The sequence below is a fragment of the Arvicola amphibius genome, chromosome 6 (assembly GCF_903992535.2).
Source record: "Arvicola amphibius chromosome 6, mArvAmp1.2, whole genome shotgun sequence".
NCBI classification, from domain to species: Eukaryota; Metazoa; Chordata; class Mammalia; order Rodentia; family Cricetidae; genus Arvicola; species Arvicola amphibius.
Window position 1 is genome coordinate 22,543,748 of NC_052052.2, and position 21,325 is coordinate 22,565,072.

Consider the following 21,325-nt stretch of genomic DNA (forward strand, 5'->3'; position numbering starts at 1 on the left):
TAACTCCCTATCTTTAAAACAAGGAGACACCAGTGCCACAGTGTGCTACACCTGCCAGTGGCCTCTCGCAGGGCAGATGGCAGAGCTGCAAGCCTGACGTATTCTAATTGCTTCCTGTCTATGTGATCTATGGAGAGGGGAGAAAGGTGGGCGTCTTTCTATGGCCACCAGTTAACTCCTTGGACTGTTAACTGAGAATATACCTCTTGCCTTTCACACAGATCTACAATGTTGGTGAGAAGTGAATTTTTCTACCCTAGGCCTCTCTTGCTCCCTCGTTAAGGCTTGAAACCTGTCCTGGACCACAGCAGCTGGTCATTAGCCATTAGGATTCTTCAGCTTCTAGCCTCTCCAGTTCATTCTTATTTAGTTGGCTGACACATACCATATACACAGTACAGATCAGTCACACCTTACAAATATAGCCTCTAACTCAAGGAGATTCTTACATAACCTTTTCTTTACAGAGATCTGACCTTGTAACTGTTGGAATTGCTGATCTTCAGTGGCTTTGCTCTGCAACAAGCAACAATCTGCAGGAAGAAGCTCTTATTCAGCTGGTGTGTGTGCTGGATGTCATTCTGATCCCGTAATCCCAGCCCCTTGGACGCTGAGACAGGAGGATTGGAAATTCTAGCCTAAACTAGCCATAATCTTGTCTCAAAAACAAAACTGGTAGTATAGACTTCTGACACCAACACTCAGGAGATGGAGGCCGTAAGATTAGGAATTCAACGTCATTCTCCACCATTTATAGCCCATTCAAGGCCAGCATGGGTGATACAAGATCCTGTCTCAAAAAAATCAAAAGCAAAAAAATAAAAACAAACAAAAAAAACTCTCCGAATGATATCTAGACATGAATAAACACATGACTAAGCCTATCCCCTCAAGAAATACACTGCCCATTTACTGAGAGGCCGGCCATAAATCACATCACAAACCACCTACCCAACTATACTCATTGGATCTGCACTGCTGTGCCCACACAAACCAAGCAGGGTTTCAAGTTTACACAAACTGCTTGAAAAACGGGCTCTTTCTGCAGTCCCCTGGCCCTCCCACCTAACTTCATTTGTAGTCACTGCTTACTATGCTGTGCTTTTTCTTCCTGTTTTCCCAGCACTGATCATGACCTGAAAACTTACCAAGAATTCACTAGTTTGTCATGTTCCCCTCCATATTTTCAGTGCCTACAGCAGGGGGTAAACGGGGTTCAGTGTCAGCTCTCAACAAGCTGTTTAATCTCGAATCATGATAGGAGCTATGTAGCCCAGGTTAGACCAAACTCAAGGCCTCCACCTTCCAAGGCTGAAATTATAGGTGTATACCACAATGAGCCCCTTGGTTATTAGGAAACTCCAGTAACTTGTAGAAGCAGAAGAAAAGCCACTGGGAGTTCTAAGCAAACCTGGGTTACATGACCCAAAACAAAAAAAGATAAAAATAAAAATTAAGAGCTGGCAAGATGGCTCAGAAGGTAAAGGTGGTTGGCATCATGCCCTGATAACCCCAATTCAATTCCTAGGACCCACATGGTGGGAGAACCAACTCCTGCAAGTTGTCCTCTGACCTCCACACAAATGCTGTAGAGTACACATGCGCGCGCGCGCACGCGCACACACACACACACACACACACACACACACACAAATGTAATTTCTTAACTTAAGGTTCAAAGTCAAAAGGTGGTATATACCTTTAATCCCAGTACTTGGGAGGCAAATCATTCAATGTCAGCCTTGTGTACCAAGTGAACTCCAGGACAACCAAAGCTAGCTACATAGTGAGACTCCGGTTTGGACAGGGATAAAAATGAAGGTCTGCAGTGAAGTATGATGGCACACACCTGTCATCCAGCACTATCACCAGGGTGGGCGCTCCAGGCCAGTCTGAGCCAGAGTGAAACCTGTCTATATAACAAAGAGTGGAAGTTCTCCTGCTATGGTTCCGTGGATCCCAGTGGAAACAAAGCCCAGGTGCTGCAGCTCCTCCTTGGATCTTTCCTTGCTTTCTTTCGGCCCTAGGTACTGTCAGTAATGCTGGCTTGTGGTCTTCATCCATCTTCAAAGCCAGCAATTGTCCTGATCAACCAGGTCATCTAGGAAGTGCCTATTTTGACGATACAATCACATTCTCCAAGTCACCTCACACTCAGGTTCATATTCAAAGGGCCCAAGGACTTACGGTGTGTGCTACTTTGAGGGACCATTAAGTCAAAATGTCATTAATTCCATCATGTAGACATGCCCAAAGCTTGGAGAATCTATCATTGAACTACAACAGAGCTTCTGGCAATCCCACCAGGCGGTGGTGATACATGCCATTAATCCCAGCACTCAAAAGGCAGAGGCAGGCAGATCTCTCAGACTTGGACGACAACATGGTCTACAGAGCAAGCTCCAGGACAGCCAGAAATGTTACAGAAAAATCCTGTCTCAACCACAACACCCCACCCCCAGCCAAAAAAAAAAAAAAAAAAAAAAAAGAAGAGGACAAATCCAGTGAAGTCAAAATCTTCACTGGGCACCAGCAAGTATAATGAATTCCTAACTCCCAGCATTTAAAAGGGGCAGGATGATAAAACCCCAAGATGAGACTAGCCTAGTCTAAATAAATTTTAGACCAGCTTAGACTAAAAAGGCCCTGTCTCAAAAACAAATTTAAAAAAAAAAATCACAAGAGAAAATCTTTGCTGGACCAGGTTCAAAAGAGAATACAGGTTTGGTTTTACTGCAATTAAGGAAGCTTGATGGTAGTGTTTGCCCAGCATGCTAAAAACTTTAAAGCTAATTCCCAGTAAAAGGGATGGAGGACAGGGGTGGAGAAGAGGTAGGCATGGAATCAGCAGGTTTCTATCTTTTTACATGTGTACAGGTGCACACATGTAGCATAGCATGGGCTCCAAGAATCGTAACTGTCAGGCTCGGTGGCACTTGCCTGTAACTTCCTGAACCATCTTGCAAGTTCCTCAAAAAGATGTTTCTCTTTTTCAGTTTTTCAATACAGGATTTGTGTAGGCTTGGCTGTCCAGGGACTGGTTCTGTAGACCAGACTGGCCCTCAAACTCAAACTCACCTGCCTCTGCCTCCAGAAGACATGAACCACCACCTCCTGGCAGTTTGGTTTTTTTTTTTTGGGGGGGGGGGGGGGGGGAGACAGGGTCTCTCTACATATCCCTGACTATCCTGGAACTGACCAAGGAGGTCTTGAACTGACAGGGATCGGCCTATCACCAGAAGCTGTAATTAAAGGAATGAGCAACCAGGTCCAGCTGATTTTGTATGCAAGAAATAGCATGTTTATAGGTTGGTGGGATGATCTAGAAAGAAAATGAAAAGGGCATCAGAGAAAGGAATTTAAATTTAAACCCTTTATTCAAATAAGGGATGAAGTCAAACAGATGAAAATGCTTGCCTTAAGCTTAAAAAACAAAAAAAACCAAACCTGAGTGAGAGGGCTGGGCAGATACTTGGTGGTTAGGTGCTTTGCTGGTTCTGCAGAGGACACGATTCCTGAAGCACAAGTTCCAGGAGATCCAACTGTCTTTTTCAGCTTCCATGGACCCCAGCATACATGTGGTACACACAAACTCAAGCAGGCACACATATATGCACTTTTTAAATCCTAAAAATAGTGTTTATAGAACAGACCCTTTAAACAGGGGTCCAATGTGTTGGTATTAACAACTTAAGTGTCCATCATAGATGGGTAAGATGTGTGTCAGAGAGCTGTGAAGGTTTTTAGAGCTTTGGTTCGGTGTTGGCACACTAGCCAAGGCACAGGGTTTGCTTGTAGTTGTTTCAAAGCATCACGACTGAGACTATCCAGCACTATCAGTGCTAACCTGGGAGCTTCCAGACAGTTCTGCCTCTGCCTTCCATCTCTCCACAGAAGTGCTGGATTATAAATATCCAGCTCTTTAAGTGGCTCCAGGGATGAACTCAGCTTTTTCCCTGCTGAGCAGTCTTTCTGGCCCTTTGTTTCTAGGCTTAAAAACAAATCAGCTAAAAAGAGGGTGGGAAAAAGGCATTAAAGATATTGGTACCCTCTGAGAATAAAGAGTAAATCGGACAGATGTGGCAGGTCTGTGAGACAATAGGTCGAGGCCACAAGACTTTAGACTCATCAGCATATTAGCTGCACAATTTCAGAGACGGTGGAGTACTTGGCTTAACCACACACAGTCCAGGCAGAATGACAAGGTGTAACAATTTCCTGTAGAACTAAGAGCAATCATCACAACCAGCCACTGAATCCAAGGGGGCTAATACAGAGGAAGAAGTTAACACTAAACTGTGGGACAGCTTGTAGCTGACATAGCACAAAGCCATCCACTATAACTTTGTTTACCAAGACAGGCTCTTGTCATGTAGCCCAGGGTAGCCTCGAATGCCCTGATCCTTCATGCCCCTAGCCAAAGTGTTTAGATTACAGATAACCCCACACCCAGCTTCTACTCACTGTAACTTTGTTTCCTTACAACTGAGGTCCTCTAACATAGCATTCATCTTTTCTTTGTACCTTGGCAATTATCTAGCTTACCAGTGATTAAAGAGAAATTATATGATACATAAAGCAGCTAATTCTCCACTTTTAAGAGTTTAAAGAAAAATTGTAATGCCTTATCCAGACCTATGATGTAAACAAATTCTTTAAACTAAGATGCTGGGATTACTCTGTTTCACCCAAGAGTTGAACCAGAACTGTACTAGTTGTATCCGAACTGCAGTCAGGCACATCCTACTGAACACCTCTCACTTCACCTCTGGAAGCACATGATCAGGACACAACTGGGGCCTTGGGAATACCAGAGACAGGAGAGCAAACAAAGTCAATTTGGAGGTAGGGAAAAAATGCACAAAGAGCATGTAAAATATGTTTTATTGTTCTTTAAAAGGGTTCAGGGTTTGGTTTTAAATCAGGCTGCACACCTTTCAAAAGTCTGACATCTCTCACCATGCCAAACTGGCTTTCGCTAGCAATACTTCATTAAATCCAAAAGAAAAATAAAAAAGTTTTAATTTTGAGGAAAAAAAAAGTCCAGTTCTGAGAACAATTAACATTAGTCTTATTTAAAACAAAATGAGGGCTGTTTTATGCTGTTTTATACACCCTTCTCCTCACACAAAACGAGGACTGTAATTCTGTCTCAGGCAGGAACTGATACTGATGGACACCTGCATGCACACACCCTCACAGGAACACATGTGCTCGTGCACAAATGCACAGAGCAAAGCTCTGAGCATGTCTAGTGGAAAGGCTTTGCTGGTTTTGATCAAAACCCCTGGAGTCAACAGTCAATCTAAAGTTAGAGAGCAAGATATTTTGATCTTGAGTCTATGTTAAAGCAATCTATTGTCATGTTCTGAAATAAGAAAATTTTGGATTGTATCATCATTTTCTACTTTAAATTCTAGAAACAATGTCAAAAAATAGCATTATTTTTCATTTTCTGGAAGGCAGGAAGGATTCCACAGATCTAAATTGAGTTAAAGGCAGAACAATTCCAGCAACAGTAAAGAGGCAACGCACAAAGCTGCCAGCATCTGAGGGACCAAATGAGATGCCATCCATCCTACTGGCCTAACCAATACTAAGAAAACGGGAAGTTTATGGCTCTGCATAATAAATTTCCACTGGGACAAGATGATGCTAGGCCTGCACTCAGGGCTTGGGCAGCAGGGCTGTCAAGGAAGGAACATTTAGGGGAAGAGGTCCAGAGTCCCTGGAGATGCCCCTCTACTTGCGTTGTCACTGCAGCCTGGCCAACTGTCTTCTACAAACAGGGAAAAGCAGCTTTTCTGTGTCAGCCCACTTAACAGAGAACATGAAAAACGCTACCACCTGATGCCATAGCGCAGTCCCCTTCACTACTCACGTTAGTGCTGACCACACTGCCTGTGACAGCCTGTGGACACACACTCTCTAGGCATTACTTGCTTTGACAGTGATTTTTTTTCCCCTTTAATCTCAGAAGAATCTAGTAGTAACAAGGTAATAGGTGGTTACACTAACTATACCTACAGAGAATAATTTGGAAAACCACCACCAGACATTCCTCAAGACCAAAATACTGTAAATGTTCTGTTGCTCCTCTTTTCTGAAATCAGCTCTAAAGTTTTACTATTGCTTTCCCATGACACTATCGGAGAACAAATCCACAACCCACAGCTCTACAGTTAGAAGCATCCTAACTCTCCTGGACATGCTATCGATGACCTGGAGTTGACTCTTCAATAAAGTTTCTGGGATGCCCACTCCTTCCACTGTTGGGAAAAAGGACTCTACTCTCAGCTAAGTTCCAGGAGACAGACTCCTCTTTAAGATGTCATTTCCGCACCATTTACCAAAAAAGGCTCCTGGCTAACTTTCATACCTAATGTCAGGTCAGGGTCGTGAGAAAAAGAAACTAAGATGACCACCCCACCAAAAACCTCTTAGATGGTATAAAATATTCGTACTGCTTTTCCTTTGCTCACTTTTTTTGGGGGAGGAAGGGGTGGTGTTTTGTGGTTTTTTTGTTGTTTTTTTTTTTTAATTTTCCTAAAAGTGCCCAGGTGGGCTTAAGGCTGCCAGACACACATCTAGAGCAACAAGGCTTCTCTTTCTATTCCATCTACAGGTATCAGGAAGTGGAAGAAGGGGTAGGAGCAGGAAGGAAGAGAGAAGATGGGGAAAATCCACCTCCCCAAATCCCACAAGGAGACCTATGTGCCAAGCATAATGGAAGTGTGTGCTCCCCAACAACTGGCTCCACACTGGTTAATATTCTGCTGGTTTTCCTCAGACATCTATTTTGAAAAAAGTTTAAAAAACACAGGAGATTTTGAAATAATTCAATCCTGGCAGAAATCAAAACTCCAAAACTAGGAGCAAAATCATCTTTCACTAAATTAATCCCTTTTCCTTTCTTTTTTCTTTTCTTAAACATTTTATTCGTGTTATAGAGGGATTTATCGTTTGCTTTCTTCTCAATCATTAGGAGTTGAGGAGTACTGAATCCATCACTACTTTGATGACACAGGTAAGATTCCAGATTCACATTTCCAGGTACCAAGAGTTCCCTCTAATGCCACGATCCAGTAAGCCTTCCTCTACTTCTACTGAACACAGCAATGCCCATTGGTATCTCTGAAGCGTAATCGCATCTTAGGTCGATATTTCTCCAAGTAAAGCAGCTGTTTGGAATTGAATGCTCCCCTTCTTTTTCTGAAAATACAAGAACAGTACACTATTATCATGTAGCCAGAGCTGCATGGCTTACTGAAATGTACTATTTATAGTATAATGCCTTCTAGCTAGCTCTCCCCAAATGAAAACCTGCATATTCCCCATACCACATCATTTTTAAAAAGTTAGAACATGAATGGGGTTTTTTTTGGAGGGGGGGGGGAGTATGTGTGTGAGATAGGATTTCCCTATGTAGCCCTGGCTGTCCTGGAACTTGCTTTATAACCAGGCTGTCCTCAAACTCATGAAAATCAGCCTGCCTCTGCCTCCTAAGTATTGGAATTAAAGGTATCTGCCACTACCTACCTCTCTCCCTCCCCATCTCCCACCCTCCCCTCAACAGGGTTTCTCTGTGTAGCCCTGTCTGTCCTGGAACTCACTCTGTACACCAGGCTGGCCTCAATTCGGAGACCCACCTGCCTCTGCCACTAAGTTTGGTTAGATTAAAAGCGTGTATTACCACCACCTGGCTGAGTAGGATGTCATTCTTTGCCTGTAACAGTAGTTTATTTTAAAAAAGATCAGCAAGGCTTATCGGTTTATCGAGAACAGATAATTGGCTACACTCTGTCCAATTAGATGAACAGATTCTTTTTTTTTTAAGATTTATTTATTATGTATACAACATTCCTTCCATGTACACCTGCACACCAGAAGGGGGCACCAGATCTCATTACAGATTGTTGTGAGCCACCATGTGGTTGCTGAGAATTGAACTCAGGACCTATGGAAGAGCAGGCAGAACTCTTAACCACTGAGCCATCTCGCCAACCCAGATGAACAGATTCTTCAGATCAGAATGAGAAACAAGTATTTAGTGTACTCTTAAAAACTAAAACTAGATCATACTAAGACAAAAAGCCTCAGGTTCAGGACAGACTGAGGTGGCAGATAGTGGACACCACTGTCCCAGAGCTGAGAACCATACATTTCATGTTTCCTGTCAGTCTTCAGTTTCCTTTGTTAAAGAAAGGAACAGCATGACCTATTATTTCAGACCAATGTCAGGAATGCCAGGTTACTACCACTATAATTTTGTATGACAACAGGTTGTTAAAAAGTACTAAGTGGCTGGGTGGTGGTGGAGCACGCCTTTAATCCTAGGCAGAGGCAGGCAGATCTCTGTGAGTTTGAGGACAACCTGGTCTACAAGAGCTGGTTTTAGGACAGGCTGCAAAGCTACAGAGAAACCCTTATCTCCAAAAACAAAAACAAAAACAAAAAAACAAACAAAAAAACAAAAAAAGTACCAACTGGGGGCTGGAGAGATGGCTCACTCTTAAGAGCTCTTCCAGAGAACCTGGTTTCAATTCCCAAGACCCACATGGCAGATCAAACTACTTGTAACTCCAGTTCCAGGGTATCTGACATCCTCACAAATATATGCAGGCAAAACACCAATGTGTTGTGAAGATCTGTCACTCATACTGGTTTAAAAAACACTGACTGGTCAGTAGCCAGACAGGAAGTATAGTCAGGGCAACCAGACTAGGAGAATTCTGGGAAGAGGAAAGGCTCAGTCTGCAGTCACCAGCTAGACACAGAGGAAGCAAGATGAGAATGCCTCATCAATAAAAGACAAGAATTATGGGTTAATTTAAGTTGTAAGAGCTAGTTAATAATAAGCCTAAGCTAATAGGCCAAACAGTTTATAGTTGTTATACGCTTCTGTGTGTTTCTTTGGGACTGAATGGCTGCAGAACCAAGTGGAACAGAAACTTCGTCACACCAATGCACATAAAATTAAAAAGATAAAGTTGTTTTGTTTTTTTTTTTAAAAAGTACCAAGTGACTAATCTGTTTTTTCATGTACTCCTTTTGCCTGCTGGTCATATGAAATTGCACTGGGTGCTATTACAAAATACACTGATCAATCTACTCATTGTCAAGATTCCTAGACATCCAACCATATACTATTATGCCCAAATTTGACATCTAAATTAGAAGAACAATCTTATAAACTCCTGGTAGTCTTTGTCACTTGCCTTTATCTTTTCCTCTATTTTCAAATAGTATTTTAAGCCCAAACCAGCCACTTACATATTCCAAATGACTGTTTTCTATAACCTCTTTCTCACACATAGCTCCCACTTGGGATTCCTGAACATACAACTTCATACTCACTGTCTTATAAACTGAACAGCATCTTCATACTTCATTCCACATTCAATCAATGCAAGTGCCACTAGCACAGGAGCCCTGCAGAGAGGAGGTCATCATCATAAGTATGTATCCACAGTCTTTAGAAAGTAAAGGGATTTTTGTTTGTTTTTTAAACTGAATGTGTATACATTACCAATTTGAGCTTTGTGCTGGGTGTGGTAGCACACGCCTTAAATAATCCCAGCATTTGGAAGATCTCTGTGAGTTCAAGGATAGCCTGGTCTATAGAGTGAGCTCTGGACAGACAGGATTATAAAATAGAGAGACCTTGTCTCCAAAACAGTTTAAGAGAGCTTATTACACTGGCATTTGCTCATTTTCTTTCCAGTAATTTAGCATCATTTAGTTACTAAATGCAAATTCTACCAAGGTGAAATTTTCAATTGGTTTACTTAAACACAACAACTTCAGAAGAAAAATAGGAGAGGGGGAGAGAGAGAAGATAAAGAAAAAAACTCAATATTTTTCTCTTTAACTCGGTAATCTAATGTTTTCTTTTATTCTGAGACAAGGTCTCACTATGTAGACCAGGCTGGCCTCACATTCGCTCATACTCACTTGTCTTTCCCTCCCAGCACCACTATACTCAGCTTCCCTACACCCCACCCTCACCCAAAGAAAAGTGTCTTGGAAAGCCCATTAATAGGACACCATCTCTGAATACTTGAGACAAGCAGTAAGCAGCACAAACGGCCCAAGTCACCATCACCTTGAGGCAATGGCATCTCACAGTAATATTCTGAGTCACAGAGCACACCATAAATTGGCATTTAACCTTCTGTTGATCAAAGTGCTGAAACACTATCTCAAACAATACTTAGCAAAAAAAAGGCTCTAAAATCAGTCAGTTCTCACTGTCCACACATCACTGTTCAAGAGTTTAGAGTAACCTGTCAAATTCCTTCATCTCAATCCAAACTCAACTACGTACATATAGTTTAATCTCTAAAATTATTTTAATTTGTTGCCCACTTAATGACCTAAATATGGCTATTTCTTGAAATGGGGTAGGAATCCTCATTACAGGCAATATAACATTAGAATCAGATCCAGACCCAACACAACTGGCTCTTAAGAGAGCTTATTACACTGGCATTTGCTCATTTTCTTTCCAGTAATTTAGCATCATTTAGTTACTAAACACAAATTCTACCAAGGTGAAATTTTCAATTGGTTTACTTAAATACATGACTTTAGGAAAAAAAAAAAAGAGTTTTTACCTTCCCAATCCTGCCACACAATGCACTGCAACACAGCAACCTGGCTCTTCACGAAATTTGGTTTTTAACAGGTTTAGCCAATCATCTACTATTTGATTAGGGGGTGGAGCTCCATCATCAAATGGCCAATCCTGAAAAGAAATGACTTCGTATATTAAAATGGGACTAACACCCTACTACAGATGAACTGAAATTAGTAGTCAGGGCAGGCAGGCAGTCAGGCTTAACTGAATTAACTATATCACTTAAACCTATTCTTTTGTTTGTTTCTGAGACAGGGTTTCTTTGTGTGGCCTTAGCTGTCTTGGAACTTGCTTTGTAGCTCAGGATGGCCTCAAACTCAGAAATCTGCCTGCCTCTGCCTCCCAGGTGCTGGGATGTACCACCACCACCCATCTCTGTACACCTATTCCTAACACAATTTTGATCACCGCTGAAAAACTATCCAAGACCAAAATGTGAATCTGCCAACTCTCCTTAAATGAAATATAATCAATGTCATACACATTTAAAGACAGACAAACACATAAAATACTGCAAACTGAACCTAGGGACTTACTGATACTAGGCAAGCATTCTTACCACAACACTGAACACTATCTTTAAGATTTATTTTATTTATTATATATACAGTACTCTGTCTACATATCTGTCTGCACAACAGAAAAGGGCTCCAGATCTCATTATGGATGGTTGTGAGCCACCATGTGGTTGCTGGGAATTAAAGAACAGTCAATGATTTTAACTTCTGAGCCATCTCTTCAACCTCCCCACACCCCCATCCCCGCCAAGCACTGTCTTAACCAAAATCTCTGTCACATATTCAGATGTTGTATGGTCAGAGTAGCAGGTAGACATGATAGAAAAAAAACTACTAAAGCTGAGACCAAACATTGCTAACGTGATGTACGTTCGCCTGGTCATGTGTGCCAGATGGAATCCCACTGGTTTATTCACAAGTGCTTCTGAGAATTATTCCCCTTGGCTATAATATCTTTTCCTTAGAAAAAGGTATCCTGAAATCACCTTTATCATTTCGTTCTGAGATACTACTATATTTGTGTGAATAAAATTAGTTTTAGGTGGGGAGAGATTAAACCACCCAAATTATACATATGTCAGTTAGTAAGGACAATGCCAATTATAGGCTCCTGAGACTGTTTTCTTAAACATTGTCTTTATGGCCCCATGTAGCCTAAGCTGGTCTTGAACTTGAGAATCCTTCCACCTCCCAAATTCTAGGATTACAGACATGTGCTGAAATACCCTCCCCCACTTTTTTAGTGAAGAGACAGGGTCTCCAGATAGCTCTGCCAGGCCTTGAACTTCTCAGAGCCCTCTGTCCCCCATTGCTGGGACTAAGGGTGTGTTCCAACACGAGCACATCCAGCTCCTCTGTCCAGCATAGATATGAGCTGTCCTGCAGTCCTTGCACTTCCCTAACAGCACACCTGTTTGTCAAATCTTCCTTGATACTAGGCAAGAGTTCCTAGCCAGGTGGTGGTGGCGCACACCTTTAATCCCAGCACTTGAGAGGCAGATCTTTGTGAGTTTGAGGCTAGCCTGGTCTACAGAACTGGTTCCAAACAGGAAAACAGGCTTCAAAGCAACACAGAGAAACCCTGTCTCAAAAAAACCAAACGAGTTCCTAATAACTCCAATAGAAATGAACAAGATTCATCACATTTTATGCACTTCCCCCCCTCCTAAAGGACAAAAATGAAATGGGGAATTGTTTTAAAGCTCTTGAGACTACTGTACTGAGACTAAGGACCCTAGAAAATCAACAAGCATTAAACCAATTCAGCAATCATTATTGACACTAGTGGAACATTCTAAGTAATCCACTGGTCACAAAAGCAAATCATGTTTGAATTGTCACTGAAGTCCTATATAAAGGGCTACTAACTATATAAATATTTTATATACTATATAAAGTATTACTAACAGTTGCCACTACACTTCAACTGTAAACAAGCACCCTACAGGAGAGCTGACTTCCTCCAACACTTCCTTTACAGCACACCTGGATAAGAAACAATGCGCAGAACATGCTGCCCTTACAGAAAAGCAGTTTCTTTCTGTGGATTTTTTGTTTGGGTTTTTACATTTTTAGACAGGGTCATCTCAGTATACAGCCTTGGCTGGTCTGGAACTTATGTAGACCCAGGTTGGCTTCGATTTCACATACATTCACCTGCCTCCTCCCAAGTATACCACCATACTTAGCTCTTTTACTTGTTAAATGTAATTCAAATTGGCTTCCCCCACCTTCTGCCTCAGTTTCCCAAGTGCTGGGATTCCAGGCACAGTCAACACAACAGCAGTCATTTTTTGTTTTGTTTTTTTCTTTTTTAAAAAAAATATTTTATTTATTTTATTATGTAAAGAATATTCTGTCTGTGTGTATGCCTGCAGGCCAGAAGAGGGCACCAGACCCCTTTACAGATGGTTGTGAGCCACCATGTGGTTGCTGGGAATTGAACTCAGGACCTTTGGAAGAGCAGGCAATGCTCTTAACCTCTGAGCCATCTCTCCAGCCCCCTTTGTTTTTTTCTTGAACAGGGTTTTGCTGTAGCTTTGGAGACTGTCCTGGAACTAGCTCTTGTAGACCAGGCTGGCCTCAAACTCAGATATCCGCCTGCCTCTGCTTCCCAAGTGCTGAGATTAACAGACCGACTTAACAGTCCTTTTAAAAGAAGCATCATAATTTAGAGACATCAGAACCTATACACTAACGATACATGTAACATCACCACTAGCTAGCTTATCTCAATGTACCTGGTGACTTGCAAGAGCATTTAAGAATTGAAAGGTGACTATCCTTCTAGAGGACTCTTTCCAAAACCTTTTTCCTGGGAAAATATAAATAAACCTGTGTAGGAAAAGGTAACTTCCCTATTTTCTTCAAGTTTAAGTTAGACCTTTAATTTTATCTGGGCAAAGCTATTTAAAACAAAATAGAAAGCCAAACTTAAAAGGACTGGAATAAATCCCAGACCTAACGTTATCTTCTACAAACTAATTTAGGGTTGTTAGTTCATTCTGTTTTATAAAGGTGTTTGCCAACATTACTGATTCAAAGAGTATGGTCAATCCAAAGTCCTCATGCAGCATGCTCATTATCAAAACAAGGTGATTTCTCATGTACCCACTAAAGAACACAGAAGAGGGAAAAACTAACCCACATTCATCTTAATTTCAGAATCTGAATCTTCTGTTTTTTGAAACAGGGGTTTATTATGAAGCTCTAGTTGGCCTTGACCTTCCTTCATTGTAACGAATCTAGTCCTGAACTTGTAATTTTCATGCTTAGCTTCCCAAGTCAGAGATGCACCACAGTTCAAGATTCTAAAATCTTTCCTTAAAATACACAGGGCTGGGGGAGGGAAAGAAAATTTTATTCATAAAAGTTTAAAACAAGGTTGCGAGATGGCTCAGTGTTTAAGAGCACTTACTGTTCTACCAAGGACCCAGGTTCAATATCAGAACCCTTATCAGATGGCTCACAATCACTTGTAGCTTCAGCAGATCAGAACATGAACACACAATATGCACACAAAAATATTAACATTTTAAAATTAAAACAACAACAACAAACAGAACTGGGGAACATAGCTCAGTTGGGAGAGCGCTTGCCTAGCATATATGAAGTACCGGGTTCATGTCCCAAAAGTACATAAATCAAATGCACCAGCACATACCTGTAAACCCCAGCACTGGGAGGTAAAGGGAGAATCAACTACACAGTGAGTTTGAGGCCTACCTACAACATGAGGCTGCCTCAAAAGATAAAATGACAGAACTGCACTGTACACATGTATTCTTACCGACAGCAGTTCCAGCCCAAGGACTGGAGTCTTTTAGAATAGAAATGCAAGCCAATTGTTTCAATGCCATTCAAATTGTTTTAAAATTATTTATTTGTACTTTATGTGCATTAGTATTTGCTGTGTATGGTCTGTGTGAGGGTGTCAGAACCCCTGCAAAAGGAGTTACAGTTATGAGCCATCATCATGTGGCTGCTGGAAACTGACCCCAGGTCCTCTGGAAGAACAGTCAGTGACCTTAACCACTGAGTCATTTCTCCAGCCCTGCAGTGAAACGATTTTTCTTAAAACACAATGCGGAAGTAGTTTTAATGTTTCTACTAAAGCAAAAGCCAAAAAAAGTATGGATCACAGACATGAAATGACTACCTATCTGCATCAACTGCCTTCCAAGCCACTGCCCAGGGCAGTACCTGGAATCACACAGAATGGTCTACCTCTCCTTATTGCTTTTTTCCCAATCACTTACAAAAGCCTCAGCTTTCTTCCCCCTACACTGCTCTCACAAAGGCACACAAGACCTCGCAGCACTGAAGACTGCAAAGTCATTTCATGCCTAAGCCTAAGAGTTAACTCTTGTGAGCCAATTATTCAGGGGAAATGGCAGAGCTTTTTTTCCTTTTTAAAAAAATTATTCGAGTCTCTTATTGTCTGTAAAGAAATAGCCGTTGGCAAACTTGCTTTGTATCAAACTGAACTGAACTAACTCTAACCCTAACTAGAGCTCCTAAAGAAACCTACTGAAGCGTTATTCTATACTAAGATGCCTTCTCCCAACCTTTAGCTGATGTTTGCCTGTCTTTTTGTTCTCTACAAATTATCCACAAAATATTAAGTCACTAATCTAGTACTTACAAAATGGAAGAGGATATTACCATATGAAGTATTTCTGATGGAAATTACTTTGTTATATTCAAATCAGTAGCCTAGAAACAAAAGCTAAATACTGCATTAATCTCTAAAATACAAGAATGACAGTTTTCATTGTGTGTGTGGGCACATGGTGAGTCTTGAGACAGTCTCACTGTGGTAGCCCTGGCTGGCCTGAAACTATGTGGACCAAGATGATTTTGAAATCAGAGAGAGCCTCCTGCTTCTGCCTCCGAAATGCTGGAATTAAATAAAGACAGGAACTGCCATACCCACTCTCTTTTTTTTTCCCCCTAAAATTTCTGAGACATGGTCTTTTAGTTTAGATTCTGAGGGTCAATCTCAGGTTCACATGCTTTGACAAAAGCACTTCATCCTGTGAGATATTCCCCAGTCCTCAATTTCCATGTTTTAGAAATAAATGTATACTCAATTTTGCTTTACATTTGTTGAAAATACATTGCAGTTGTAGACTCCAAAGACACAATGAATAATGCTGCTCATGTATTAATAAATCCAAAGAAACTCAAAAGACTACTATCAAAACTGCTTATTAACTTGGCACCTAAGTAACAAGGTTTATAAATATCAGTGTTTGAGAATGTCAGTATATATTTGTAGGAACAAAGACATAATGTAATGATTGTTGGGTCTCTTTAAAAGACATGCCACGCCCACTCCCTCCCCCATCGGCTGAGGCAGGCTGATCTTCAGCTTCCGGCCTATGGAGAGGCAGCTTCGCTTCTGCCTCTCTCCCCCTTCTCTGTCTCTCTCTCCTCTCCTCCTCCTTCCTCTCTCTGTCTCTGTCTCTCTCTCCTCTCCCCCTCCTTCCTTCCCTCCCCTTCTCCCCTTTTCCTTCCCCTCCATAACCCCCTGAATTCAACCTCACTCTGCATGTCATGCCTATCCATGTCTCTGTCTCTTGCCCGCCCTCCACATGTCTCCTTGCCAGGGACCAGCTAAGGCTTGGGGACAGGCAGCCATCTCCGCTTGGGACTGGCTGCTCCCAGGGCCCGCTACCTACTGCCACACGGCCCACTACCACCGTTGGGGACCTACAGCATTTCTGCTGCCTACTGCCGCCAGTGATCCTGCAGCATTTTTAATTTTTCCATTACATTTTGGTGCCGTGACCACCAAGAACATCCACTTTGCCCAATTCCTGTTCACTCTCTGTATGTGATCATACATGTAACTTAAATACACCTATGCTTAATGTTATAATTGTTCATTACATCTCATTTCAGACTACAAAAACAATAAGTCTCATGTTTTAAACTGGTACGTACTTTTAAGTCTCTTACAAGAATACTTTATATTTAATACAACCCTCATTTAAAATATATTAATATGTTCTCTACTATTGTCAGTTCTGCCATTAACCTTCTATTGCAAGCAGTTTCTTCTTTCTGCCTTTTTACGAGTGTAGATCTTACCTGTTAAGAGACAATGCATTCAAGCTCAGACCCAGCTCTCCAAGCGTATTCTATGCTGTAATTATACCTAATATATAGCCCTCAACTACTCAGAGATCTGGGGAATATGATATTTAAATATTTAATTATTAAAAAACTTTTCATAACAAAAAGACAGGTTGGCTCCTAGTAGCAGCACACTACTTCCTCCAAAGAAGACAGAAGACAAATGGGCACACAACAATGTCCATCCGCAGTTCGCTTCAACTGCCAAGCGCTCACCACTGGGAAAAACTGCCTTTCATCTAAACTAAAGACCTCCAGTCGTGGACAGAATCACTGGAATTGACAGCCTAGCAGCTCAGGTCAAGGCAGACTTGTCTTCCTACAGATTTCTTAGACCACAGGACCTTCTGGAGCCTGGCAGGCCCTCCGCTAAACAGCAAAGGCAAATGCAACCTTCAGCAACCATGGAGGACCCTAAAGAGTAGCTATGGGTGCCAACCAAGTAAGTTCTCTGTCATTTTTTAATCAGTAACTCAAGTAAAATCCTTCTCAAAGATCTCTGATACAGTTTGATAGCTGAGAGGTTTTGCCAGTTTAAAAAAAACAACCTTGGGCTGAAGAGATGGCTTAGAGGTTAAGAGCACTGCCTGCACTTCCCGAGATCCTGAGTTCAATTCCCAGCAACCATATGTTGGCTCACAACCATCTATAATGAGATCTGGTGCCCTCTTCTGGTCTGGTGGCATACATGCAGACAGAACACTGTATACATAATAAATAAATAAATCTTTAAAAAAAAACAAAACAAAACAAACAACCTCAACCAAACAAATTTCAGATCAAATTTCTCTCTCGTGCTGCCTTCCATAGTCTTAAAAATACTTTTCATTGTACAAAAATATGTCACAGTCATTATACAATGTATGTGTCTAAAACTTCTGTTTTCACAAACCCAAAGAATTCTTGTGAGTTTCAGGGAATGAATTAAAGGATCCACCTTAAACAGGTCAGATACATCCCCCTCAATTCCTTGGTCCTAAATTTTTTTTCCCTTAATTTAACTTTGTTCTTTGTTCTGCCAATACCTTAAACAGGTGTAAGAGACACAACAATCATTACACATTATACACTCACTAGAACGTGGATTCCTTCTTTTTCAACTGGAGCTTTGTCATATGTAGCATCACAAACTCGAACCAAAGTTGTCACTCCGTACTTCTTAAGTTCCTTTAAAAAAAAAAAAGGCATCAGGGAACTTTTTGGGGGCCTCTGAAACCTGATTTTTTAGAAATGTACTATTATAAACAGAAACTATGCGGTGTCATTCTTAGGCAAAGTTCAAAACTGATCTCACTGCAGCAACACGTAACAGACACATTCCTTGTGTGAAGATTCATCTTTCTAAAAGGGGAATGTAGTAGCGCAGCACAAAAACTTTACAGTTCATACGCACACTGACCCAGAAATTCTATTCTTGGGATTTCATTGTAAAGAGGTAATTAAGACAGAACAGCTTACACAGCATCTTCATCATAGGTAGAACAGAATGCTAAACACTAGAAATGTTTATTAATGTTCCCCAAGAAAGGAAATGGCTGAGGGATGGTACACCCATACAAATATTATGACAGCTATAAAAGTAATACTGAAGAGACTGGGGAAAGTTTTAAATATGTGGTATGATCTTACATATGTGTACTTATAAGCATACACAACACGTAAGGGGGGAAAATCTAGAGGCCAAGTTATTTAATAATTCATTATTTTTTGTTGTTGCTTTTTGTTTTTTTGAGACAGGGTTTCTCTGTGTAACTGTTCTAGCTGTCCTGAAACTCACTCTCTACAGACCAGACTAACCTTGAACTCAAAGATCTGCTTGCCTCTGCCTCCCAAGTGCTGGGATTAAAGGTTTGCTCTGCCACACCTAGTCAATTCGGTGTTTTTGGTTTATATTATTTTGCTTTTATTTATTTGGATTTTGTTCTTGACTGCTTTTCAAGACAAGGGTTTTTCTGTGTAATAACCCTAGTTGCCTTTGTAGACCAGTCTGGCCTCAAACTCAAGATACCGGCCTGCCTCTGTCTTGCTGGATTAAGGGTATTCAACACCAAGCCTGGCTCTTATTTTGCTTTTCTGCATGTGGTATTTGTGTAATAAGCATTTATTGATTTTCTAAAGCACAAAAGTTTAATTTTGAAATTAGGAAGAAAAAGTGATTTAAAATTATAGACAAATGCCTTGCTCTTTTAAAAAGAAAATACAGCCAGGAATGGCTCTCCAGAGGCAATGTCAGGCAGATCTCTAAAGTTCAAGGACAGACAGGGCCATATAGTGAGACCCTATCTTTAAAAAAATTTATTTACATTTATTCATTTTTGAGCCTATGCTTATGAACATACAGCAATGCACACATGGAGATTCCAAGACAATTTTCAAATTTCAGTTCACTCCTTCCATATGGGTTGATGGCCATTAGGTTTGGTGGTTAAGTGCCTTTACGCACTGAACTATCTCACCTGGTGAGCTCCCAGCTAGGAATTTTAAAAATTAATTTCAGCTGGGCAGTGATGGCACATATCTTTAACCTCAGTACTTGGGAGGCAGAGGCAGGTGGATCTCTGAGTTCGAGGCCAGCCTGGTCTACAGAGTGAGTTTCAGGACAGCCAGGGCTATTATAGAGAAATCCTGTCTCGGAAAAAAAAAAAATCTATTTAATATCAGCTTTTTCCCTCAATAAAATGAGAGTCCCAGCTGCTCTACCCTATACACATCAACAGAATTCGCATTTGACGATACAATCTATAAAAGATTAAAAACTTTACATTTAAATATTTGCTATAGTAGAGTTTCTTCATTATAAAAGGTGGGGGGAGAGGAATGAGACTCTGTTCTACTAACCATGACCACTTCCTTCCCCAAGTTTCTGGGTTCCTATACTGTGCTAACTACTGTTACTAAGTAGTTTGGAGTATCTTTTCACTGAGATTTGAAGTATAACATAAGTTTATGTCTTTAATTATTACATTTTAATTTAATGTACATGGGACACACACGTTTATGATAGCATGTGTGTGGAGGTCAGAGAACAACTTGGGGGAATCAGTTGTCATAGTCCTAAGGATAAAACTCAGGTTGTCATACCTGACAGCTGGCTCCTTTACCCATCTCATTCACCCCTTAAACTGAGTGTCAGTATGACAGACTTCAGTGTCAGTTCTACCAAATACAATGAGCCACTGGGCAAATTAAATAAATGGCTTTGAAAATGAGTGGTACTATCTGTAAGAGGAAGGGAACAAGAGTGCCTCTGTCATATCGAATTTTTGTACCTAGACAGAAACAGTGCTCAGTGCTTACTGCAATGTTGAATATATACTGTGCTCAACAAATGTGTTTTATTACTGAAAATGACAGAAAGTACTGCCAATAAATGGAGAAAGAACACAAGATTTAAAGTACTAATCACAGTATCCCCAAATTTCCTAAGTATTCTTTCAAAAACTCTACAGTAACAATTCAACCCAATATAAACTATGATAGGATAAACCATTTATAGTTAGATCACACAATTTTATGTTAATTTTAATAGGATTTTAACTATAAATCAATCCCAAAAGTAGATTACGCTACAATCTTACCTCTGTGAACTTGTTGAGAGTAGCGTTGGTGGGGTTGTGAGTTATCAGAAAACGCATGTTCTCGTAAGAGATCTCCACAGGGGCTGGACGGTTCATTATGGCAAATAAAAAGTGTTGAGCGTGCGTGTGTGAGTGTAATAGGGAAAATGGGGTTGGGGGGCTTCAATAAATCTTGAAATGTTCCTCAGCAGAAAACATTAAAAAGACCACTAAAATGCCTATTATTGATCACTATTTTCTCTATTCAACTTGTTTACTCCTTATAAAGCTTCTCTCTTCAACACAGGCAGAAGTATTCAGAATCCACTTCAATCCAAATTCAACTTGGGCCTCAATGTCTGCAGATGGATACCTTCAGCCTCCAAAAAATCCAACTACATACAAAATTTAAGCAGCCTTTAAACTACATTTAGGCACTAGTGAGACAAGTTAAAAGTGTAGGTTCTTTTCCACTTTTGTTTACTTGATGCTTAATTTTACTGGAGTCATTAAAAGAAATATGCTTGCAATTAAAAAGAAAAAAAGCCTACTACTTCTGAGGCCAGTCTCGGTGTCCAGAGTCTTCAAGGCAATGTTAATTATGGCACATATATCCCCCAAGCTCACTTGTCAGCGAAAATGCTGTGCTGAGCCTGGCAGAAGTCTGCCCTCACACTCAGAATCGCCATAAATGTGCAACGTATATTCCAACGAAAAACCTGGAGAAGAGAAGCATACGGAAAAGGAAGTGAGATTAAGAACAAAGTAAACATGAAGTCTTAAATAAGAATGCACTCTCTAAGAGCCCAAGATAGGTCAAAGGAGACCAATGACCGCCATCTGTAAAGATTAGAACTGTGCACACACAGTAAGAGTCTTAAACACCAGTCTTATGTCTTTTTTCAAAACTTATTCAATACAGTTAATGGGGGAATAACTTATTTCTAACTCATTTTTCAATATCTAGATCT

At 40.8% G+C, this 21,325-nt stretch overlaps 1 protein-coding gene across 3 annotated transcripts in view; it reads right to left on the reverse strand.

Annotated features, from left to right (window-relative positions):
* Positions 1–4,865: 4,865 nt before the first annotated feature.
* Ptp4a2 (protein tyrosine phosphatase 4A2) overlaps positions 4,866–21,325 on the reverse strand; it is a 33,386-nt gene continuing 16,926 nt past the window's right edge. For all 3 annotated transcript variants that reach the window (XM_038332818.1, XM_038332819.1, XM_038332820.1), the window contains 5 exons: positions 20,376–21,073; positions 17,872–17,964; positions 10,617–10,747; positions 9,358–9,432; positions 4,866–7,212 (listed from right to left, as the gene is read on the reverse strand). In XM_038332818.1, the coding sequence (XP_038188746.1) occupies positions 7,104–7,212; positions 9,358–9,432; positions 10,617–10,747; positions 17,872–17,964; positions 20,376–20,471 (504 nt within the window). In that variant the 5' untranslated portion in view covers positions 20,472–21,073 and the 3' untranslated portion in view covers positions 4,866–7,103. The remainder of the gene's footprint in view (positions 7,213–9,357; positions 9,433–10,616; positions 10,748–17,871; positions 17,965–20,375; positions 21,074–21,325) is intronic.